This window comes from Alosa pseudoharengus, unplaced genomic scaffold (assembly GCF_046254945.1).
Source record: "Alosa pseudoharengus isolate Yale_2024_CS ecotype anadromous, Long Island Sound unplaced genomic scaffold, YU_APseudo_1.1 YU_APseudo_1.1_scf_23, whole genome shotgun sequence".
NCBI lineage: Eukaryota > Metazoa > Chordata > Actinopteri > Clupeiformes > Clupeidae > Alosa > Alosa pseudoharengus.
Genome location: NW_027468685.1, coordinates 16,223,670 through 16,249,624, shown reverse-complemented (window position 1 = coordinate 16,249,624; position 25,955 = coordinate 16,223,670). Strand labels below are relative to the sequence as shown.

General features: G+C 45.7%; 2 protein-coding genes across 2 annotated transcripts in view; one reads left to right on the top strand and one right to left on the bottom strand.

Moving 5' to 3' along the window:
• Positions 1-25,955, bottom strand: part of bop1 (BOP1 ribosomal biogenesis factor) — a 78,292-nt gene that overhangs the window by 46,191 nt on the left and 6,146 nt on the right. The window contains exon 3 of the mRNA XM_076301882.1: positions 17,852-18,016. Within this exon, the coding sequence (XP_076157997.1) occupies positions 17,852-18,016 (165 nt within the window). The remainder of the gene's footprint in view (positions 1-17,851; positions 18,017-25,955) is intronic.
• Positions 36-6,128, top strand: scxa (scleraxis bHLH transcription factor a). The gene is made up of 2 exons (XM_076301800.1): positions 36-626; positions 5,413-6,128. The coding sequence occupies exons 1-2, from the start codon at positions 36-38 to the stop codon at positions 5,449-5,451; spliced, it is 630 nt and encodes a 209-aa protein (XP_076157915.1). The 3' UTR covers positions 5,452-6,128.

The window sequence follows — 25,955 nt, the reverse complement described above, 5'->3', positions numbered from 1 at the left end:
GAGCAAACTCAGACAAGGGCATTGGAGAGTCGAAGATGTCTTTTGCCATGGTGCGTCCAGCGCCTAGCCGCTACCTGTACTCCGAGATCTCCATGATGTCGGAGGACGAGGAGAACGGCAGCGAGAGCTCAGGCTCGGACGACCGCTCCTTCCGCCTGGACACCTCGGGCTACGAGATCAAGGTGGGCACCCGCAAACGCAAGCCCGGCGCTGGAGGGGCTGGAGGTGGCGCGGACGGAGGCGTGCGACTCGGTGTGGTGCCGCAACCCGCAATGATAGTGGGTCCGCACGGCGAGGTCCGTCAGCGGAACGCAGCGAACGCCCGCGAGAGGGATCGCACCAACAGTGTCAACACGGCCTTCACCGCCCTCCGCACGCTCATCCCCACCGAGCCAGCCGACCGCAAGCTGTCCAAGATCGAGACGCTTCGGCTGGCCTCCAGCTATATCTCCCACCTGGGCAACGTGCTGCTGGTCGGGGAGGCCTGTGGGGACGGGCAGCCCTGTCACAGTGGGGGGCCCTCGGCTAACTCCTACTACCACCACCATGGCTCACCAGCTCGTGAATCCGAAAACTCACAGCCCAAACAGATCTGCACCTTCTGTCTTAGCAACCAGAGAAAAATGGTGAGTAAGACGGTGGCTAGATGATTTCATGGTGTGCATTGACTGTGCTTTTGTTTATAGCAACTGGGTGTCCAAAAGCTTTCAGCACAAAAGGGTGTCCAAAAGCTTTCAGCACTGAGTGAATGCCAAAAATGAGAATGAAGGAAAACACTACTGTCTAGAGTCCTTGAAGGTAGAAAAACTTCCCTCTTCTGTACTGAATAAAAAAAGTATAGAGTGTTAAAAATCCAGTGTAAGATAGTTAGATAAAATCTGTAACCAATACCACGCCTCATAGCTACAATGTTACCCACATTCAAACAAACTCTGCCACATATTTAACAATGCTTGTGTTGCTGTGCCCATCTCACCTGTCGTTAAGGTCTTTAAAGCGGCTAAAATAAGTCTCTGGGGTAACCTGCACAAATATTCGGTGATGTGAAGGGTCACATCTTAAATGTGACGTGTGGGGTCACAGGGGGGCAGAGCATATTTCTGAGCACTGAGTGAGTGATGACAGGACTTGACCAGTTGGCTCTTACCAGACCCAACACTCAACAGTGGGCTAGGCCAACACAGCATTTCTTTATGGAGATAGAACTCTCTGGAGTTGGGCACCAAGGATGATCTCGTGTCGCTTTTTGTGTGTTAGGTCTGTGCTCTTTTATGCGGTGCAGTAACCCGCCCATTACCTCATGGAGGTAACTAATTTGACTTAATGCGAACCAGTGGAAAGTATCACAACAAGAGACTGTCACGAGGAATACAAACACATCATCCATCTCCCCTCCGCTCCCCTCCTTGGGAGTACACTACGGCTGACCTTAGCTCGTAAAGCTAACACCACGGCGCATTAAAAATAAGGCTGTAAATCATGCAACCGACCATGAGGAGCACAATAACACCAAAGCAAAAGCAAAAGGGCGCAGACTGTAATTTAAGCGGACATCGCAAGGAGAGCCTTCAAACTTGAAATATTCCATGTGCTCGAGACAATTACAGTCAACTATGACATTGGAACATTTTTGGTTAGGTATATCACTGCCACAATGTCCGTTCCCCAGTAACTTGAAGCCTGTCCAACACTGGCTTCACACAGAAAAGGAGAAAGGGGAAATAAAAACAAAACAGTGGAACTACTTAAGTTTAAAAGACCCTTTTCAAAACAACACGTAGTAGGCCTACTCCATGGCTCATCAAATACCTGGTAGTAAATAAAGATATTTAATTCCATTCAATTTCAGAAAAAAAAAAAAATCTGGATACTCACAAGCAGAAGCGGGCCAAGCGAAACACATAAATATGCAAATACAAAATTTGCGTGTTCCAGATAGAAGGGTTCTGAATATTCACCGAACATATGTCGAACTCCCAGAAGCTCAAAACCCATCCATCCAGGGCGATTTACACTTGCATCCTGTGTTGTTCTAAGGCTCTTCCTAGCACTCAAATTAATGACCCTCACAACCAAAACACACTGCCTGCTCAAATCCAAGCCAACCGGGTAAATTATCAGGACGAGGGATCTGAGCATTTTATTGGTTGGAACGTAAAGCCTCATGACAGTACAAACAAGCCGCAGAAAAATTCATTGCACCACTGATAACAAACGATAACGATCATTTGGAATTTTGAATTAAATGCAAGAGCTGAGATTCAGTAACTACACTGGTAAGGCCTTGTTAGACTTTTTGAAAATGTCTTCTTATCCATTTCACAGGTACATCCTTAGATAAATACAAGTAAAAACAATCGGGCCATCACAGACCAGCTTGCTGGCCTACAGCGAGAAGTCCACTATTAGACCATGGAAAACGGTAAATTACACACCTCCATTTTCCAGTATTAATTTGAAAGAATATATTCAACTTGAGTGAACTCTATTCAGAGGGGACATAATCAGTTTGTTTTTCCTCACAAAAAAATAGAAGAAAAAAAAGAAAAACTTTTGAATGGAAACAGAGACCAAGAAGTCACAATTAATAACAATGAAAAAAAAGTTAATGGACAACATTTGTCTGGCTGGAAGCAATCCTGCTCTCCGCTCAGCAGTGGGCAGAACAAACCAGCAAATGAGATAATGGAGCTTTAAGTGTTTTATCCAGAATTAAGGCTCTGTCTATAGGCTTTCTGTGCGACTCTGAGATTTGAACCAGATTGGGTCTCTCTTTGTAGCGAAGGTTTAAGAGGCAAACCGGCTCACTCCAAACCACACGCCTCTTTTTCTGCCCCTACTTAGGTCTCATTACGCCATGAAAAAAATTCACCCTGCCAAGACCTATTTCTTTACAATTTCAACAGAAATAATCAATAATAAGGATTTTAAAAATAAAGCAAATCTTCTGAATATTGCCAGATTTAAAGTCCCCCCCCTTCTGACATTAAACAGATAGCTGTCTAGAATATTGCCTGCAAACTAAAGACTGGCAAACTTAATTGCTCACAGGCATAAGGAAACATTAGGTCAGGTACTTAAAATGACTGATGGATAGATGTGGGTGCCTGAAGTGAAAGATCTTATCGAAAAAAAAAGAACTCTTTTTTTTTTCTCCATGCAAGCGATTTGATACATCTGGCACAGATTTGCTTAATTCTTGGACATAGTGTAGTTCTTCCCCCACTTTCGTGTGAGATACAACTCCCCGCATACACACACACACACACACTGCATAATTTCCCCCTTGCCTCCAGAGGCAACATTTCATTTCAGATGCCAATGAGTAACAGGAAACCAAACTGAATAGGCCACATAACTTATTACAATACTAAATAAATGATGATGAATAACAAATATTTCTCTTTCTATCAAACCCATCACAACCCTGCGCCACCCCCCACTGACTAGTGAAAATGCACAGCCCATTAATAGAGAGCATTCCACTCGTCTTCCCCCCCCCCCCCGTAATGGCTCTAGCAGGTGAGGACAGGGGGTTATGAAGGATGGCAGGGGGATTGCATAAGTACACACACAGGGGGGCAGCCGGGTCGGCAATGCGAAACGGCCGGTACGTGCGCCGGGCCCGATCTCGGAGCGCCTGGGCGCGCGTTCTGGCGTTCCCTCAGCGCCAAGCGGATCACTGACGGACGCGAGGTGGAGGAGGAGGAGGAGGTCGTGGAGGAGGAGGATCAGGAGCAGGTCCCTGAGCTGGACGGCCCTTGTTCGCCTCTGCCGCGGCGGCTCACATTTTCTGTAATTATCCCAGAGTTCCCTCATTACCTCCAGATGGAAGTTATTAGAACACTCCTTCCCTCCAACGGGAGCCTATCAGCACGAACATGCAACACATTACAAATTATAAGCCCTGGCGCGGTTCAAACGCACTGGCGTGGAAAACAACATTGACAACACTGCTTGACAAAAACACACACTATTTAACAACAACAAATTTCAGACTGTTAGCACTTCTGTCACACAGAAACCACAGCATGTGTAAAGATTCACCCCTATGGGTATGAGTCAGTCTGCTGCTTTTTGCTAGCACAGGCCTCCAGGAAGTAGGGGTGCACATATGGTCACATGGATAGAGCTGGTGAAATAATGTCAATATTCTCCGTAATGGCTTCTGGCTAATAGAGCATGCAAATGTTATTACATGTGATTAAGTCTGCACAGGGTTCCGTTATTAGGGTGAAATATGTGGTGGAAAGGGATTCATGCTTGCAGGACAAACTGGGGGCTGCTTTTAATAAATCTGAGCAGACGTGTCATCGCAAACGGCTAGAGTTTCACGTCTAAAAAAAGTTCACACACACACACACACACACAGTGGGGAAAGACTGACAAGTCTCCACATTGTAATCTTTCAGCGATCTGCCAACATTACCTGTCAGACAGGGGTGAAACCAAATATTTGTCTTTAAAGTGAAGGCTCAGGTGCCAGCCACTGTCAGGGAGAGGGAATGTTGACATGCCTTTCTAAATGAAGATGCTAGCTGCTCTTTCAAAGTCAAAAACAAAAGAAAATTAATTTCTCACATTATATAATTACAATAGAGCCATTCAGCTAAATTAGTTATTGGAAAAAAAGCTCGCAAAAAGCTTTGAAGTTAGGCATTAAAGTTGAAGAAAGAGAGTTGTGTGTGTGTGTGGGGGAGGGGGCAGACCATCTTTACAATGTGTTATACAGGATATGAAAAACAAATGCAGGCATAGTCCTTCTCGCCTGGCATAAGTGGTCCCTCGAGTGGGCCATTTGGTGACTTTAGAAGTGGCGGTGGATGAAATGAGAGCGGGTGCGGAGGCTGGAGTCCGTGTGACTGACTTCATCCACTAAAGCCCTGTGTTTTGACTACGGGCTCCTCCTACGCCTGATGTGGATGTGGAGACGGTGGCATTCTTTCTTTCTTTCTTTCTTGCTTGCTTGCTTTCTCTACTACCCTTCCTTCTCGTTCCTGTTCTCACTGAGACAGAGTGAGAAATGTGAGTCAGGTATATATATGTGTGTGTGTGTGTGTGTGTGTCTGCCTGCTGCTGCCACACTTGTAAGGTGAGCCCAGAAAAACACAGGTTGCTCTTTTCCCTAGTGTCCTGGACTCTGTCTGAAGGGCAGAGCAATATCAACCCTGTTTGGTTGATGACTGTCAATGCTAGTCAACTTGGATGGGAGGAAAGGGGATTCACACAGACACACACATACACACACTTGCACGCCCACACACACTTACTTAAGATGTGAAAATGATATATTTGCCTGCAGGAAAAAACAGACTGCATATAGTCTGGTATGATAAAAATATAGAATATGAAAACGTATCATTCTTTTTCTAGTCACCAAGTCTAATACATAACCCCGCTTTTGTGTTTCAGAGCAAAGACAGAGACAGAAAAACAGCTCTGAGAAGCTAATGAAGTCTTGGGCCGGAGTGAACAACACCACACACACACGGCTAAACACAAACTTGACATTCCTTTTGTGTATATATGCAAATATCAATTCATATTTAATTATATGTACAAATAAAAAAGGTAAATGAAGAAGCAACGAAACAGAAAAGGAAAGAAAAGAAACGCTGGACCGCAGTTTTGCAGTGGCCTTCATAGCAGTCACATATTCTCAGTTAAGTTCTTTTGTGCCAGAGCACTATAGTGATTCTGGCTTCACTTGTCTCAAAAAAATATCCTTCACTACGACAGAAGAACGCATCACTTCACCCACAGGAGAAACTTCTACCTGCACACTATCAAAAAAAAAAAAAACCTACAAAAGGCAAACTACCACAAACTTAAAAAGAATGACTTGGACTTAAAAAGTGACCGACAATACTTTCATACAAACATGAAGGATGCTACAGCACCAAGAAGAAAAGGTGGCCAGCTGACAGTGGGATCACTAACTTCCTGAAATGGAGGACCCCTTTAATAAACTGAGGGCAACAAGAGGAAGGAAGCTTGTAAATTTCTCTGACTTTGACTTATTTGTGTTTGTGCTTAAAATATCAACGATTAAGCCCACACTATCTAAAAAACTACAGACATAGTATTTGATGTGCTGTATAATATTTTGTATGTATTTGGTTTTAATAAAATATAAGATCTAAATGAATAATGAAAGAGTCATTCTTTACATGTAAACACATGAAAAAAATTATAATTGTCCTTAGCAAAAACATGTTTTATACAAGCAAGAAATACTTTTTCAGGCAAAGAAAAAAAAGGACGAAAAACATGTGTTTATTTAGTTTTTAAATCAGCACCAGTCCATTATAATAGCGATACCAGGATCAATGTTGTGCTGCACTCCAGGTGGTGGCAGGTGTGGATCATATCGAAATAAACTCTTCCTATATATCATCTTTAGGGTTGGTTTTGGCCTGTGAACCTGTCCTCGGAGCAGACAGAGAGAGTGATCTCTCGCACAGAGTCCAGTCTCGTCCCTCCCTGCGTGGCTACACCTATAAACAGCTATGACAACAGAGGGCTGCTCGATAAGCATCAGCCATCAGTCTTCCAGAAAGCTTGAGCACATGCTCGTACACACGCACTTGCTCGCACAGATGGTCATTTTCTTCAGAAAAAAACTAAAAAAAAACAGGGACGGGTCAGAGATTGTACTCTTGCGACAACATAACTCTTTCACTTTTTCTCTTGGTAACACATTACTCATAGTCCAGAGCAATGCAGCGGACTGACAAGCCTAGTCTAATGAGGCCACGGGTTAAAAAGCAGCAAGTTTGTTGGCATAAAAACAAGACTGATGAAATACAAAACTACCAGCGAACTTTGTCTGTCCATCAAATCATTCCGTCATAGGCGAAAACCACTATTATAAATCCCGACTGATTAGGTCACATTTACATTTAGTCAATTAGCTGAAGGTCACGGTCATCTTTTTGATATATAAAAGGGAAAGGATGAGAGGGGATAGAAGGCTGAGTCGGTAGAGTGGTGGCTGACCTCCTTGAGGCTCTTAAAGGGCCAGCTGTGAGGAGCAGAGCAGAGCAGAGCAGCATGGCGCAGTGCGGTGCGGCGTGGCGCAGCGAGGGGCCTTTGCGTTGCACTGCGTCGCAGCAGAGGAAGATGGGATCTGCAGGTAGGGATCTGGCTGCCTTTCCCTGGCCCCCAGACTGTACCGTCTGGCTCTGGAAGAAGCCTGCACACCTCTGGAATTCCACGCTCCCGTCTCTACAGCCCCATGTTCACTCTACCTCCGACCTCCACACGCACGCACACACACACACACACACACACACACACACCCCTAGCCCCATCTTCAAGCTCTTCACCAGCCCCATCCAGCACACGCATATGGATGCGCACACACACACACACACGCACACAGGCACACAGGCGCACACACAGGCGTACACACACATACATATGCACACATGCACACCAACCAGTCCCCTCGAAATCCCTACTTCACTGACTTGCCACTGGAGAAGCAAGACTCTGGTTACCAGCGGAGAAGGGGATCCTGTCAATGACCCCCACATGCCCTCCTAACTCCTGCCGCGTGGCGCAGACTGACCCTGCTGGGCTCCCGTCTTCTTCTCACCCCCACGTCACTCCGTCACATCACTCAACGCACGGCAACAAAGACCCACATCTCCACACCAATTACTGTCCACATTTCACAAGAACCCAGTGACCTTTTGCACAGATTGCATTGCATTTTTAAAAACCCCTGAAATATCATCACTGACACTTTGGCCGAACCTCGGTTTTAAGACCCACACGTCTCACAAGCAGGAAGCTGCTGGAGACAAAAGGTTTTTTGGAAGCGAAAAGGTTTTTTTGGACGAGTAAAAGAATAAAACGCTTGCTGCAATCCCAAACTGACACCATTTGCCTGTTGATCACGGCTGGTCGGACTCCTAAGAGGCAAGAAAATGAGAAGCTCATTTCTGTCAGTGGTGTGAGACCGAGACTGGCAAACAGCGCTGGCGAACACTACTTGAATGCCTTAATAGGTTCATATAGTCCATATCACAGTGCACTGTGCGGCCAATTTTAAAAACACCTCATCTCCGTTTTCTGACAGGACCGCGTTCTCATGAGGACCTCGAAACAGGAAAGGGGGAGACATTAGCAACACGCTCTGTCTCGCTATCAGACCCCCAGTGAATGCTAGCGGACAGATTAGCTCCAGAAACCTTGGCTGGCCTGTCTGGCTTTTCCCCTCGCCTGCCTCCACACACACACACACACACACACACACACACACACACACACACACACACACACACACACACACACACACACACACACACACACACACACACACACACACACACACACACACACACACACAGCACAGGCTGGGTAAGTAAGTAAGGGGATGGTTAGCAGACGACAGCCTGTCAAAAGCATGTCTGGCCTGGGCCCTGCTCTGTTCAACATCAGCAGCCTCCTCTCTGCCCGGATAGCCTTGAGAAGGTGCCACTCATAGAGGGTAAGCGTATGGGGAAGGGGGACGAGGACGAACGGGGCTGGTGGGGTGCTGCGTCTGTCGGGTGTGTGTGCATGTGTGTGCATGTGTATGTATGTGTGTGTGTGCGCATGTGTGTGTGTGTGTGCGCGCGCATGCGCATGTGCGTGTGTGTGTGTGTGCATATGTGTGTGTGTGTGCGTACGTACAGTGTGTGTGCATATATATACAGTGTGTGTGTGTGTGTGTGTGTGTGCGTGCATATGTGTGTGGTGACGCTGCGACAAGGCGCCAGGGCCAGACGCTCTCGGTACCACACCAGACGCGCCTCCCCTCACCTGCCTCTGCAGCTGGGGAGGCAGGGGGAGCCCAGCCTCCTCCCACTTTTAATTTCCAACTTTTCATACCGCCGAAGGAACCGGCGCCCATAAAAATAAATCCCTTCATTATTTTTTTAAAATAGCAAAACCACAATTCGGGAAAGAGGTCGCTCCGGGGTCAAAGGCTCATTACTCACGGATAAATCCAGCAAAAAATGGGGGGCTTCGGTGGGCGAGAGCTGTCGGTTACTGCGTGGAGCTCTTCGCCACGCTATCCTGATAAATAAATAATCTGGAGATCCTCGTACACGGGGCTTTAACCTTGGAGGACGCATGTGGAAAGTTCGCGTTCGGGCCCTTCCAGGTTTCAAATGGGTTTTCCACCTGGCCCTGAAGCATCCGGTACATCATTCAGAGAAAGTCGTTATTTATTGAAAATTAAATGTCTAATGATGCCCTGAAGCTTTCTCCGCCACAGCCCCATATTATGACAGAGGAGAAAGCCATCGGGCAGAAGACACGAGAACAAGCAATGCACCCCCTCAAGAAAGAAAAAAATACACAACTCTTCTTTCAAACCATAAACCCCAAACATCCCAATGATGTCAATTCCTCACAGAACCCCCCCCCCCCCCCCCAATCCCCTTACCCTTACAAGCTATGAAGAGAAGCCTTCATTTTATTGGACAAAACACATATTTTCATGTTTCACTGAATGAGAGGACTTGGGAGGATGGGAGTGAAGAGCTCTCAGTAAAAAAAAAAAAAAAAGCGTACACAGACCAAGCATAAAGTCTGCAATGGACCACAGCTCAGATGGACTGTTTTGCAAGTCATCACTCCCTACTCTTTCCTTTGTCCTATTCCAATGGAAAAATAATGCTGTAAACACTTAACAACTTTTTCTCTCTTTTCCCCTCATCTCTCTCTCTCTCTCTCTCTCTCCCTCACTGCAAACTTTGCCTCCCACTCTGAGAGAGAGAGAGAGGGAGAGAGAGAGAGAAAGCGATTAGTCTAGACAGAGCCACTCTCAGTCTCAGCTGTGCTTAGGGTGAAAGGGCTGAGTTCCCCTTCCTCTGAATACACCCCGTCCCCTCGCCCCCCCACACCCCCTACCTCCCAGGGGTTTGCCTTGCAATCACTCCCCCTCCCACCAGACCCCCCCCACCACCCCACCCCATTCATCTCTAACACATGGCAGTCTCTGCTGGCAGTTGGTTTCAATCAGGTCTTCTGGCAGGACACACACTGGGCCAACAGGGAGCTGTGCTGAAGACCGGATGAAAAGGAAGTCCTAAAAACTACGGAACGACAGGTGGCTGCTTTGGCAGCCCTTCCTCATCCCCCCCCTCCCCTCTCCCATCCTCCACCTCCCCACTCCTCCACCTTAAACCTTCCCCCATCTTCTGCACTCAAGACTCCTACCCCCATCCCGCCCACCCGCCTGTCCGCCCGCACACCAATCCAATCCCCTCTTTCCCCTGCGTCCACCCTTTCTCCACCTCCGCGCACCTGCACGGACGCAGAGCAGAGCCGCATGGCCAGGGGTCTAGTTTGCTCTGTCCGACCGGCACGCGATTCACCAAATCGCCCCTCTTCAAGACCACCCCCACCCGCAGACCCCCAGACAAGTCCTCTGTATCAACATTCCCTCCCGACTTAGAAAAACACATCCCTGCTTCTCCTTAAATAGACTATTAAAAAGAGATTTCCTGCTGACAGCATAGTGACAGGCCAAGATTCCACATAATTTACTAGCGATCTGTCAATTTTATCACCGTATTGATTTCAACAGAACCCTGAGACCTGAATGCAAACCTTTGTGTCCTGAGACGGAGCACGTTTGGAAAGTAGTTTATCGTGAATCAAGCGGACAAAAATTCAACTGGCACACATGGTCCTTCGAGGCTTCTCAGGGTATTTGGCTGGCGTCCCAGTTCTGCACTTACTTGCTGATCAATATCACTTTTTTACACTCAGAAATTAAATGGTGGACTAATACTGCAATACCCTGATGGCTCTTTTGATAACTTAAGAGAGCGTTTATGTTCATGCTTGTGGTTGCTATGGCATTATACTGAAACATCTGCATTCATTAGTGATAAGCATGCTGAGAAAAGTTACTTGAAAAAACAAAAACAAAAACAAAAAATAATAATAATAATAATAATAATAATAATAATAATAACAACTGTACTATAACAAAAGTACTGTAACTAGATGGGGGGAAATATATTCCATGAATCTGAAATCAAACAAAGCTTCTGAAATATTACAATCAGACAGAAGATATACTACTACTGACAGCAATGACACCATATCAAAATGCAGTAGGTGACTAGGATGTCAGTGAAAATGCACTACTATCATGGAAAAAAAAAACCTTCACTATTATTTTTTTTCTCCCTGCACTTTTTTGATTCCTCTAAACACGGTGTTTTGGTTAAATACCTTCCAAGAGGGGAAATATCTCTTTGGTTTCATGACACCCCTCTGGAAGGCACTGGTGTGTGGGTGTGTGCCTGTGAGGGACCTACAGCTCCTTCTGGAATAGCAAGCTTAAATCTCACTCCACCTTTCGGCGTTGGTAACAGAACACCACCCACGTTCACATTTTTCACTTTAATTTGATAAATCATAAGAATGGGTCACATCCAATGGATCAGGGGGGAACAAAACCTCCCTTTGTTTTTTTCTTATTTTTAAAAGCTGCACAGACGACTGTTCATAAAAGCCATGCCCGTGTCTGCCGAAGCACAGTATATATTAATCATTCCCCTTCTCTTAGAGGTTTTTCGATCCAAATGGCTTGCTGGGGTGGGAGGACAACCCCAACTCCCCCTCCCCGCAAACTCTCAGCAGCATCAAGCCTGGTTGCTCTAATAGATGAGAAGGCGGGGGAGAAAAGCCAAAACGTGAGCGAAAAAGCAGTCAAGCTTAAATCAGATGCAGATATTGGGCAGAAGAAAGGCTGGGTGTCTTTGGGTTAAGCAGAACCAACTCCACTTCCTACACTCTTAACGGCTACATTGACTTCCATAAAGGAAGTTTTAGTGGCCGCTGTGGGCTGGCAATGGTTATTTCATTCCAGGACCAGAGGCTAGGCCGCGTTCTTCTTTACTGATGTACCTGGCTTGCGGTGCACGAATATAGCTCTTTTGAGGTAACTTAGACTTCATAGCTTGTAAAATACATTTAAAAAAACATACACTTAATATTTTTCGGAGTAGGAGAAGGTAATGAAATGTAGTTACAGAACAGGAGGTCAGAAACTTGTGCTGTGGACTGGGACCGAAAAGGACATGAGGCCACAGACTAAGTAGGACAGGTCTTAGTGAGGTGTGTGTGTGTGAGAGAGAGACAGAGAGAGAGAGTGAGGGAGCGAGAGAGAGAGAGGAAAGAAGGGAGGGAAGGAGAGAAAAAGAGGGGGAGAGAGAGAGAGTGTGTGTGTGTGTGTGTGTAAGTTATGGGGGGGCATCTGGCACATTCATCCAAACTTCAGGCTGTGCATTACAGGTATGGCGTTTCTGCTTCTTCTCTCACAGCTTGATGGTAAGGGTGAGTGGATAGGGAATAGGGGATGGTGGGCGTAAGGGTTAGTTCAGGCATGCTTTGCGGGTGTTCAACTGCCAGGGGTGGATGGAAACGACCCCCCAGGTCCTTGTTTCCCAAATTGACTCGATTTCGTTGCTGGAACAGCGTGCCACGTGCAGCAGGAGCCAGAGCTGTTCTCCTCGCTTCCCCTTGCTTTCCTGTTCTCCTCTCTTTCCCTCCCATCTCTACCTGCGGTGTGGGGAGTGCAGAGGAATGGGGAGACGCGGGATCCAAAGCGCTTGAAGCTGGTGGCTTTGGTTAAAGCAGGTCGTCCAACAGGCTCTTTAGCCCGTACAAGCTTCCGCTCAAAACACTCTCTGGACGGCCGAGCTCTCCAAGTCGATATCCGGCTCGCAATTCCTAATCCACAGCGGCAGGATTCTGTTTCCATTTTGGGCAGAATGCACGCCTTGAATCGGTGTAGAAACAACAATGGGGATTGCTTCAGATGAAAAGCGCTTCCTCCTCTAAGGAGCTTGAGCCGGAGCCCAGCAGTCGAGCACAGAGGCAGACGGCAGGAGAGAGGGCGCATCTGACAGAAAGTGACACAGATGAAGATTTCCGTCCACGTTTGGGACACTGGGCCGAAATCACGCTGCCCTGGGTTACCGAGTCTGGACTTGAGCACTCGGGGAAGGGAAAGTTCTCCCCGCTGTCAATCAAAAGGTTTAATAACAGTTGAGCAGGACGCTGTGGTCTCTCTCCCTCCCCACTCTTTTTCCTTCTCTCTTCCTTTCCTTCTCCCTCTCTCTCATTATACTTTTGAGAGACAAGGGGGCTGAAGCCCACGCAAGAGGGTGTCTGCAGAACTGTGAAAATCCATGCTCACTTTTTTTTGTTGTTTTTTTACTGCCATGACTTTGACTTTGACGGGGATCGCAAGAGATCCATCTGGAATGAATTAGAACCCACCACCTGGAGACAACCCAATCACAAAATTAAACTTTGGGATTACCAAAATTTAGAGAGGAAAAAAGTTCACTTCCAGACATATGGGCCACTATTTTTTTTCCCTCCCCCTCTTCCCAAATCTGGTTTTATCATATTTCCAAAGGAGGGGGAGGAAAGGGTGCTGTGGCTATAAGAGACTGGCTCTTGGTTGGTTGCTACATGGGACACCTAACCCATCGCATTATGAGTGTGTGTATGTTTAGCTTCATAATGAAATGAAAACAGGCCACCTCGTTTGGTCTGTAAACTCTGACGCCTCAAGGGAGCCTCCCAGCCTGGATGAGGCCGAGGCATGGTCTGCCCACCTTCCTGACCGAGATCTGATCAGGTGATTAAAGCCAGCCTAAAACTACAACACAAGGGTCCGAGATTAAGACTAAAAACAACACAAAGGGGAGGAGAGGATTAGCATGTTAAGGGTAAAGAAAACACACACGTCTAATGGGGTTATGAGGTGAGGGCAGTCAGTGATTTACAGGAGACCTGCATCTGGTTTCAAGGACACAGACAACATTCCTTGTTCTACGGTGTTCAAAGGGCCTAAAAAAGAAGCAGGTTACCTGAGGGTGCCTTCAGGTTATACTGTGGCGTTCAAGAACAAACCTTTCCCTTTGGGTGAAACCTTAAAATGGGTCATTGAAACTGGACATAGCTGCAGCCAGCAAAGGACACAGCTCAATGCAATTGCCAGAACAAGTCCTCTATACATCACTCTGGCTTTGCAGTACAATCTACTGGGAGAGAACAAAGGATGTTTCTTGGTCGCCAAATGCTTGAAGATGTATACTCACTTATGCAATCTGGAAGGGATCATATGGAATCGCTCACATACATGACAGACCGTTCACGGTTTAAAAATGTGCATTAAGCAAAACAGCGATTTGAACATTTGCTTTGCCTCTGGACAATTGAGCTGACAGTGGGAACAACGCCCTCTACAGGCCTATGGAAATCAGTGCTCGAACAGCGCAGCAAGTGCTCCTCTTCTCCAGTCTCCAGCTCGAGTATGATCAACTGCTGAAATCCAGTTTCCGAGGTGTTGAGTAAGCAAGAGGGATGACAGGATGAATGACGGAAGAGCTTGCGGGGTGCGAGAGTGAAGGAGTGAAAATCCCTGTGTTTCAAGGGGTCAATCTGAGGTGCCAATTCATCACGCAGGTGATGATGTAATGGACCTCTTTACCAGCCCTCACTCTAACCCCCAAAACTCCGAGCCCAAACCACTGATGGCAGCCGATTTGCACAGTGGACTAAAAATACGGGCTGACTTCATGATTGCCTACTGTCTAGCGTCTCAGGTATAAATGAACCGCACCAGTCTGGACCCCGACTCAAATTTTCATCATGAGCACAGTTTGGCAGAAGCCGTCAACATGGGGGATATGGGAGATTCTGTGGTGGAGGGTGGGGTGGGGCAAAGGGGACTGGATGACCTAAATCAATGCCTTCCCTCAGGAAGCCAGTCCAACTTTCTGCCTGTGGACCCAGACGCATTAGGCTCGTCTGTGGCCCGTCAAAGACACGGGTGAGCGGCTAATCCGCAAGCGCTCCCTCTCTGGCGTGCGGCCCAAACAATGAGCCTTGCTGCAGCCCAGAGAGAAGGCCAGCACCAGCCGCACAACTCTGAACCCTGCTACCTCTTAGGGCCAAGGCCCTCTAGCTGCCTTAACCAAACTCAACTAGACACACACACGCGCACACACACACACATCCCAGTCGAGCATCTGTTTAACCCAAACAAACCTCCCCTTGTTTCAAACGTCTGCGCTCATTTTCTAGAAAACACCCACACACGCAGCGACGGGTGCACACACACACAGGCTCCGTGTCCGCTGCTACTGAATTGAGTTCTCCGGCTCACAGCGCGCGCCGGCGGCGGCAAGGTCCTCTCTCACGCGCGCAGTAGCTGCACCGGGGCAGGAAGCTGCAGTTGCAGCCAGGAGCCAGGGCCTTTTTCTTCTCCCCCCCCCCCTCTATTCCACAATGTGTCTTCATTCATCTCGCAGCGCACATGGAAAAGCCATTGCGGGGGAAAAACCCCCTTCCTGCCGGCGAGGCCTCGGACAGGCACTGCAGTCTCGCGTATTCCCCTTTCGCTCTGCGAACAGGAAACAGCCCTTTATTACAAAGGAGGGGAAAGGAGAGGAGGAGGTGGAGGTGGAGGAGGAGGAGGAGGTGGGAGATGGGAGGTGGAGGAGAGGTAGTAGTAAGAGACGAAAAAAAACAAGGGATTTGAAAGTCTGGAAGTTTTATTTGTAGACAACTTGTGTCGAGGGCTGCTAGGGACCACGAGGCAACCAGATCTGGTGTCCCCAGGCAGGGGGCTAATTTAATGTGCGCCAAAAGGGCCTTGGACCACCACGGTTCTCGGCCCGTGCTGAGCGAGGAACGGTGTGACCACACAGGAGAAACACCGGCTGCAGTGCCTCTCTCTAATGAGGGAATAGGGCTGTGGGACAGGCGTAGACGAGATTGAACGCAAACCATCTCCCATTTCCTCCATTCTCTTCGTCCAACTACACACTAACACACTACACAACTAACCACTAAAAAACCCTTCCTGTGAAAAAGTGAAAAAATAAACCGCCTCCAATGAGGGGAAAAGGTAGATAATGGTTTCAGAAAAAACGTAAACTTCTCTCGAGTCCCGTCTTGTCTCGTCTGCAGCAATCAAGAGTGTAGGTGGGAACTAAAACATCTGTCTTTAACCGTGTTGAGAGAATAAACCAGAGGAAGCAGAGAAACACTAGCCTGGTATCACTAGACCATTCACTTTGTGAAGGTCTGGGTACTCTCCATTGGAAAATGTTTCCAATTCTAGCATCATAATGGTGTAGACTTATGCGTTAGCTTACCTTTAAAATCATTGTTCCAGCCAAGCCAATCGCGTTCATCAGTGATTCCTAACGTTACTTCTTACTTTGCCTCCTACCGTGGCAAACTGATAATAAACCGCATCGGCAGTAAGGAAACAATGTCTTTGCCATTGCTTTAATGTGTGCACGCATTACTACTAATGTTTACCACTGCCACTTTTGATTTAGAAACAAATGTCATTGCTATTGCCATCCTGATGGCTGAGGGGAAACTGTGGATCGAGAATAGCCAGACTAGTATCTCAATGAAATGAAAATGAGCCGAGATATTAGCTGGGCTTGAGAAACAGGCCTTGGGTACTTCCCACCACAAATGAAGCTTCTTCATGTCCTTAGAATAGCAAGCTCATTGCATTTTCATTACACAACTTGGATATGTCCCATGTCCAATGGTCAACAGTAGAGTGAACATTTCAACACTACCAGGGCAAACTGCAAGCTTGATAGATCTTCTGTCATGCTCCATCATTTAAGGCACTCGGGGAGTCACAGAGAGACCATATGCACATGGATGTCTTCAATGGTTGTCAGTGGGAGTCAAGCTCATCAATAGCAGTCAAGCTCACTGGACTATATCGTCTTTTTCAAGGGGAGCCGGTTCTCTTAAAAGAACCAACTAGAGCCTTCAAAAGAGGTGAAGTATTTTAACAAACTAAATAAAGACAGCAGTTATCATTCCGGTTGTTTTCTCTGCTGTTTCAAAGGGCTTTAAAAATAAACCCTCTCTTAAAGACCGAGACCTTGTCCAAGAACAACACGAGTTGCGAAACAAATTCCTCATCTCCCGCCCAATGCCAAGAACAGTTTTGGATGGCGGACGAGTTTAAGGTTGTATAGCCTGGCAAATGGTGCAGACCACATTGCAGCAGGGTTCACTGCTTTGCAATGGACCTTGTAAATTAAATAGCAGAGAGAAGAATTCAGTAATGACTGAGCATGCAAATTCTGAAACCCTGTAGAACTGCTGCTCCGCATTGCGTGAGGACTGCGTTACACACATTGTGGAGTGTGCTTTCGGAGCTTTTTGCAAACAACTCAGACAAAATCGTGTAATGAGAGCCAGGCCGGAGGAAGTGGCTCTGAAGTGTTTTAGAAACTACAGAGCTCTGGGAGACTGTGCCAGCTTCTGTACTCACTGTTTGAACAACCTATCAAGACACAATATGAGGTTTGGACAGAATCACCCATCAAGAGGGCCCGCCTAGGGTTATTACACAACACAGCTTTTTAAGTACAAATGCCAGAACAAGGCAACTGATTTTTTTGTATGTGCTGGTCGTATTTTTTTGCTCCATGTTTATATGCATACACAATCAAAGCAAGTAGGGAAGCATTACCTACCTGGTCTTTCACATGCACCCAATGACACTGATTTCCATGCTTTACACAAATCACTAATTTGTTAAAAGAAGCAAACAGGTGGCCAAGAACTGATATTCAAATAGGTGCACTTTTGATGGAAATTAACCAAAAACAACACTGCCTCAGTTTTGACTGTAACACAAATGCCTTTTAAATGGCCAATGCTTGCACACTTGATATACAATACATGTTCAAGGTGACATTGTGGCACAGAAATAGGGATTCACATTTTTGCTCAGATTAACATCTGAGTTTGACGGAGGGCATGAATTTACCTCCTCGTCCGATGTGTCCTCGTCATACTCATTTGATCGAGGGAGAGTCAGTCCACCATCTCTGCTGACCTTCTCACCCTTCTCTTTTTCTTCAGCGTTGTTTGTGGTCTTCTCCCGCTTATTCTTATTTTTCTTCGTCAGCGTCTTGGTAGACTTCTCTCCAGTCTATGAACAAAAACAGAAAAAGCATTATTTTTCAAAACTTGGCTCCAACGCTGGACACCCATCTAAACTAGAAGAGGAGAATTCAATCTGTCAAGAAACACATGCAGTAATATTTGACATTGTCTTTAGGTTCCAGTGACAAATATATTGTTCTATTGAGTGATGGCCAGCCTATGACTTCACATGCAGAGTAAACATGGGTAAACATTCCATAAAACAAATTGGTTGTCATTAATAGTTTGGCTCTGTAAAGCAACATGATTTCCTGCCAATGCGGAGCGCCAGCATTTGTGTCCTTTCTTGGAACTGGGATAGAGGCGGAGGGTGGAGGTGCAACGATAACCGCACGCATGTTTTAGGATTCACGTTCACTTTGCTTAGTGCGCAAACTTCCTCGGGGGTGATTTACACCCCAGCAGCCTGGAGAGCAGTCACTGGGAACTGCACATCCTGCAGGGGAAGGAGGGACAGCACGGATGAAAGGATCCACCAAACCGACTGTTATTCGCACGCGGCCATCACTCACGAAGGCCAGGCCGTCAGAGGTGCTCTTAACTGGGGGGAAGCCTCGGGGTGAGGTGGTGTGTGTGTGGGGGGGGGACATGTGGGGAAGAAGGAGGCTCTTTGAGGCTGGCTGGAGCTTCTCCCAGGTGACTCAGAGAGGCAGGTGAGCAACCTGCACTGATTTATGCCTCCTTTGCTCCCCCCTATCTCTTTTGGACTGGAGAGCTAAGTGAAACACTTCCTCCCCTAAGCCCAGTTAAATCCACATCAAGACGACTTGTGCAGTTTAATACAAAAATGCATGTAGGCACTCCTCAGGGAATCCAAGATTCCACCCCCCGCCCTTTTTTGTCCCCCTTCCCCCCACGACTTTCCAAAATTTGACAACAAAAAAAGGAAAGCTCAGAGAAACTCAAATGAAAGGGGAAGAGAGATGTGTGACCACTTGTTTACTACTGCATGTTTTTTCCAGTAGAAATGAGAGGGGAAAAACCCCAAATTCTGTCCATTCATCCAGGCAAAGCCAAACATCTTGTTACGGGGTGTTATGGTGCAGTTCTGTGTGGACAAAAAAAACTGGAAGTGAGGCCAGGTCAATCAGTTTACAGTAAAAAAAAAAACCTCAACCGGAGAGATGAAAGCTGTTCAGTGATTGGCTAAAGACAGAGAGGTTGTGGGTGGGGGGCAATGACAGATGACTTGTCCAGATGATGTGTGACTGGCCAGCCAACAGCGAGAGGCTGACGGAGTGGATCCAGTCAGAAAACAAGCTCCACCGGACTTCCAGCCGGGCCTGGCTCTCCGCCTGACCGACCACAAGCGTCAATCCAGATGAAGTGTGGGAGACTGACGAACGCAACAACGCTGGGTCAAGGGGGAACTACGACCAAGCAAGTCGCCTCCAATTCCCAGCCCCACTCACATGTAGCAAAAGCAGTCAGTGACTTGGCCTGGGTTACCCATGAGTAGGCCGCTACTCATCTCCAGACAGTTGTCATCGCAGATACACTGTGGCCTAATTGATTTCTTTGCGCTTGTGGACATCCGTTTTGAATCAGACCATCTCCGGAGGCTCTTTGGGGATACACACACCCACGCGTACCGTACACCCTGACTCGAAGGCAGACGTGCGCACAAACACACTCCCTCCCACTGGGCCTCCCTCTCACTTGCGCGAACACACACACACACATACACACACATGCTAGCCAATAACTTGTTTTTAATGTGTGTTGGCCGGCGGTCCTGGGTTCCGCTCGGCAGAGGCGGACGGACTCGGGGCCCCTTGTTAGCCATTATTCTGTTGCTTCCTCTGAAGTGAGGCTGAATTATAGGGTGACCCAAGACAGAAACAATTGAGAGAAGATGGGTAGAGCTTGTTAAGATTCACACTGGCGTGCCTCTGGCAATTCTACACCACTCATTTTATCCCTGCCAATCTCCTCTGGGGATTAAGAAGTTGGACATGGTTGACTCTGTCTCTCCATCCACCCTACCATCATCACCTCACCCTGAGACCCCAACGAACAGACGACGTCATGTGTCCCGGCACACATGGAAGCGGCCCAGACGTGTTGGCGGAGGCAGGAACGCTCTTTGCGTGGGTGCCCTGGAGGAGTGAAGCCTTTCCTGGTAAGATGAGAGCTCGGCTGCTGCTGCTGTTCCCCCCCCCCCCCCTTTACACACACACACACACACATTCACAACCCCCCTCCTCCCCAATCTCCCACCCACTCACACGCCACGAGCGTGAGCGCCAAGATGGCCGCTGCTGCCGGATCCAAGAGTGGCTGCAGCAGTTCTGGGGAGGGAGTGGGTGGGGGGGGTGTATGAGGGGGGGCTCCCTCTGGGGTCATAAAGCCTCCAGCAGCCACATCCACTTCGGCCTGCTCCGCATCAGGCCCCAGAACACTCATTTGGATGGAGGGAGGGGGAAAAGAATAGAAAAGAGAGCTAGAAACAGGCTGAATGATGATAGAGAGAATTGAGAGAAGGAAAGATGGAAGAGAGAAGAGAAAGAGAGAGACTAAAAGAAACAATCTAGGAGATAAAGAAAGACATGAGAGAAAAAGAAAAAGAGAGCAAGAGAGAGACTCAAAGACAAGAAAATGGACAAAAGAATGAATGAAAGAAAGAAATGAGCAAAGAAGTGAATACAACAAAGAAAGATTTTGGTAACAGAGAACAGAAAAGAATTAAAAAAAATAAAAGATAAAATGGTTGAGAGACAAATGAGGTCAACTAACAAAAAAGACAGGGAACAATACTTCCTACTATTTTCCTCTTGGGTACATCCTCACAAACTCTAAGGTTTCAAACAAGCCCTTGTGTCCTGTGATAACAATAGCACATGGCAGTCAAACATCTCCTAAACCCTCTCAACCCCATTACACTCCGTAAAATATGCTTGAGAGGAGGCATGAACATGCTCCATAACAATGATCCACTTATAGGACCACATGCAGCTTGCGTGTTATGACCAATACGCAAACCACTGCTGGTCTTTTAAAAAGCACCTTCCTCCTATTCCTCTGATGGCAGTAGATACCGCATGTGCTGTCCAACAGGAACAAACACTGGACGATGAGGAGCATTTCTGCCCTAATCTTCTTAGTCTCGAGGTGAGCTGACGCAATCAAATGAAGTCATGCCCTGTCTGCTCGCAGCTGGAGAATTATGACTGCACCCTGCGACTGGCCTAAGTGTTGTAGGAGGCTGATAAATGTTAAAATATAGTAACCGGTCCTGGTAAGCACCTGGCCCAACCTATGAACTGTCTCTAATAATCACTAACAGCACTAACAGAAAGGCTCCGAACCCCTGACTCAATTCTTTGTGTTACATTTCCTGATGGCAAAAGCAGAGGAATGTCAGTCATGGAGTGAGGTAGAGAGACAGAGAGAAAAAAAAAAATCAGGAAAAGTGATGAAGGCTTCCTTTTTTCACCCCATATCATGTCATCAGGCTCGGACTGGCAATCTGTACCGGTCCACATGTGGGCCGGTGACCTCCGGGATTTTTTTTTTTTTTTAAAGTTATTTAGCCTATTTGCGGCCCGTCATGTAGACCAGTTGCATCCATTTGGATTGGGGGGTGGCAGGTCAATCATTTTGGCCTCTTCATGACAGGTTCAGCGTGTGTTACGATCACGCCCCCCTGCCCCACCCCTCAAGTGGATTTGTCCAAGCAGCCGCTTGGTTTGTGGGGAAATATAGCCTACGAGTCCATGCATGGTAGCCTAGGCTATATAAGTGCCCTCCGCTGGCTGGTGTTCACATCATCGCAGTTTAACCGTAAACAGCAATCAGAGGTGTCTAATTTTATTCCATAAATATATTGTTTTTATAGACGTAAGTTGCACGCGCTACGAAGAGCTTCCATTTACTGCACCATGTAGACTACTGTAGTGCGGTTTGTCTGTCAACATAAAAAAAACTCCGGGTACCTACAATTTTCGCACAACTTGGTGGAAAAGTGTAGCACAGGTTAAAGAAAACCTATTCATGTTTGGACTCAAAAGGAACTTCAAAGTATTTCCCATATAGTAGCCTTTTAGCTCACAACGACAGTGAAAGTGGAACTTGGAAAGTGGAAGTCTCTCCACCGAGTGTTACATTAGATGCACAATCAATCGCGAGTCGATGCACGTAAAAAGTATCAACTGGTAGGTTAGTAACGAAGGTAGCCTAATTTTGCAAAATGTGATGACGGCACACAAACTTGGGCAAAAACGTTTAGTATACACTTGTGGTGATAGCCTACAGTTAATGTGAATCGCTGACTATAACCAATGTAGAAGATTTGCACCAAATAGGCCTTAAGGATGTGGTTGTGTTTCTACAACATGTTGGCACAAATCGTAATTTCTGTCACGATTTCTATGACGATCTCCATGCATGTTCAGTAGCCTATATTTTTCATTTAGTCAAGCAGTGACATGTGGTTTAATCAGTGTTGGGCAAGTTACTTCAAAATCGTAATATATTATGTATTACTTATTACTGTCATTTCAAAGTATTACATTATAATATTACTGTCTCTGAATTGTAAGGCATAACACTACTATTGTATTACTTTTAAGTTACTTTTACCAAATATGGATTTGGAATTCTAAATGCTGTTTATTATGCTCAATGCAGCTCATTGCACTTCTAATGGAGGGTGATGTGGTACAACATAATGACTGAGCTAGGCTTAAGGCTACAGTAGAATGCAATAGGTGCAGTGATGGCTCATGATGCAATACAAGGAACAATCATAGCCAGAATTTTGTTTAAAGAAGACAAAAGGTCAAAGTCTGGTCAATTGTGATAAAAATGCTGTAACTTTAGGCTTAGGCCTACTCATTAAAATCAACAGAGAGCCCACTACCTGTATATTGTAACCCAAAACTTAAAGACATGTCAATATAGGCTACACAGTGCAGCTACTGGCCATTTTGGTGCACTAAAGTATTAACCTAAGTATGTCATCATATGGCCAACTATAAAGATGTAATCTGCCTGTTCCCAGGGATGGGTAGTATTTCTGAAACATGTAATATGTGTTTCAAATGCAAAATAGTATTTTGTCATTTGTATTTTATTGGGTTGAAGGAAATGGCTCTGTATGTGTGGCTTTGTATCAAAATACTTTATTGGTGCGTATTTTTGTATTTTAAAAATACTGCAAAATACTAAATGTGAAAAAAAAAAAAAAAAAAGTAGATACTACACACAGGTGTAATGAATAATTGGTAATAAGGCAACAATGGTTTATGTTTATCGCAATCAGCTAATGTGAGAACAGCGGTGTTCAACAACACTTACAGCTTTTCAGTGACGGCTATTGCTGAAGCATCAGCTCTGGTCTGAAGCACTGGTGTGAAGTGGTATGCAAGTAAAGATGAGCAAGTTGACCTGTGCAAGTTCACATAAGGACACTGAAAAAGGCAACCATGTCCCATTGTCTCCATGCCAATCTTTAACAGAAAAATGTCAGATATCTCAACCACAATGACATCAATAGATGGTAATATTCATTATTCATTACACCTGTCTGTAGTATCTACTTTTTTTGTGTTTTTCACATATAGTATTTTGCAGTATTTTTAAAATTACAAAATTACTATTTTGCATTTGAAACACATATTACATGTTTCAGAAATACTACCCATCCCTGGGAACAGGCAGGTCGTCGGTCCAGTAGTGGGCCGGTCCAGGAGAAAATTGCCAGGGCCGAATTTTGTTCCCAGTCCGACCCTGCATGTCATCAATCAGCCACTAGGGGGCAGCAGACTGGGAAACTGACCCTGATCTCACACGGCAATGAATGAGAGTTCTGTGAATAGAGTTATCCTGGTGCTGAATGCTGACAAATTATTTCAGAGCTGAATTTTCACTGTATTGTAATCTACAGGCTCAAAATGTGTTGCAGTGATCAGGTATTAAGAAATATGGTACTTTCTGCTATAGTCATTAGGAATAAATGTTACTATCTCTCTATTCAATATTAGATATTCATCAATGTTTTTTTTAAATTATATTTCTATTAAAGCATTTCTTATGTTGTTTACTTTTTTGCCTTATTTCCAGTTCTGTTTTGGAGGGCTTTTATTTTGAAACTATTCCAGACAGACATTAAACATAGTGAAATGAAACAACATATTGATAATTTGATTATTTCAGCACACTCCAAAGAGACACAAAGTTAGTGTTCATGGAACATTGTTATTATCAATGTGTATTTTATGTAATTTTGGACTGCAACTACAAACTTTCACTAGCAAAGTTCAGTAACTTAGAGTTAACTGATGTGAATGAACGACAAAATACTTCCATACCAGTGATTTCAGAGTAGCAAGAGGGACTTTGAGTTTGGTTGACGTGTTTTTTAACTGGCTGTAGATTTGGAAGAGATCATGATGACGCGCCACAGTTCAACACGTGTGTTTTTTTTGCCTCTTGGCATACATGCTGGATGTGACATTGGGGATGTGGCTACTTTATCGATTCTACCCTTGATTTCAAAGTTTGAGATGTAATTTCAATCGATTTTCGACTACGAAATCGTGACAGCCCTATTCAATATATAATAGAGCTTTTATCAAATTCAGTGAATTGCTCTTCATGGTTGTCTGTCTACTTTGTTTGTCCTCAAAATAAAAAAAAAACTAATGTCCATACACAGTCATGTCTCTGTAAACAAAATATAAAATATAGTGGCTTGGACTGAGATATACTGTATATAATTCAAGCCAATCAAGACACAGGGAGCAGATAATTTCTCTATTTGTTCATCCTCCCTTCCTCCCTCCTGTCCTAAGCCCTCCTTCTAATTAATTTTGTGAAGGAAATAAGGAAGGAACAATAGGAGGATGGAGGAATGAAGGAGAGACCGATATGAGAAATAAGGGGGTCTTCTCAAACCTGTATTTGCATACGGCCTGTCTCCTCGGTCCTCCAGCCTGTGCCCCGGAAATCGTTCAAAGCCTGAGGTCATCGCGGACATCTCATTCATCTAATTGCAACCAGAGGACTGAGGAGAGGAGGGAGGTGGAAGGCCCGATACGCGAGGAAACACAAGAGTGTCCTTTCAGTCGGAATTGTGCGATCATTGGTCCAAGCTGCCAAGGTAAAAAGTTCCCTCCCACGTCTGTCAACTTTCGTTTTCAAACAAGTTTGTAGGGATTTATTTGTGTCAATAAACAGTGTTTCCCACAGAATTGAATTCTATTTGTGGTGGTAGGTTTGTAGAATTAACTTGAATGCAACAGTTTTTAACAAATTAGCACAGCTTGGTTATGATGCAGATTTAAGCACAATTTAGCCAGTCGACTTTTATGCCAACAACTGCAGGATCGTTAATGTTTTCTTTAAACGTGCATGTAGGTTGTTGAGATACAGGGAGAGGCTGTGCAAAGGTGCACATAGCTCTACTATAAACTAATTCCATCCAATTTAAATAGTACAACATGGAAAATCATTGTGTGGTGGTTAGTGTTGATATTGTGGTGGGACGCCACAAATAAGTCGATGTAAAACACTGATAAACTAGTAGATCAACCAAAAAAAAGACCTTTATATGCAGGAATTATCATGAACCACCATGCAAAATGCACACGTTGTATAATAAGTAAGTAAGAGGTGATGCGCCACATCATCAGTAATTGACGACTCCTAAAAGTGATGCGTGAGTGAGCAGAACATCTCATCTCTCATATCGGTCTCTCCTTCATTCCTCCATCCTCCTATCGTTCCTTCCTCGTTTCCTTCACAAAATTAATTAGAAGGAGGGGTTAGGACAGGAGGAAGGAAGGGAGGATGGACAAAAAGACAGATGAGAAGACCTCAAAATGTCCTGCTCACTCAAGCATCACTTTTAAGAGACGTCAATTACTGATGATGTGGCACATCACCTCTTCGGCTAGAATAAACAGACCACTATACACGCAAAT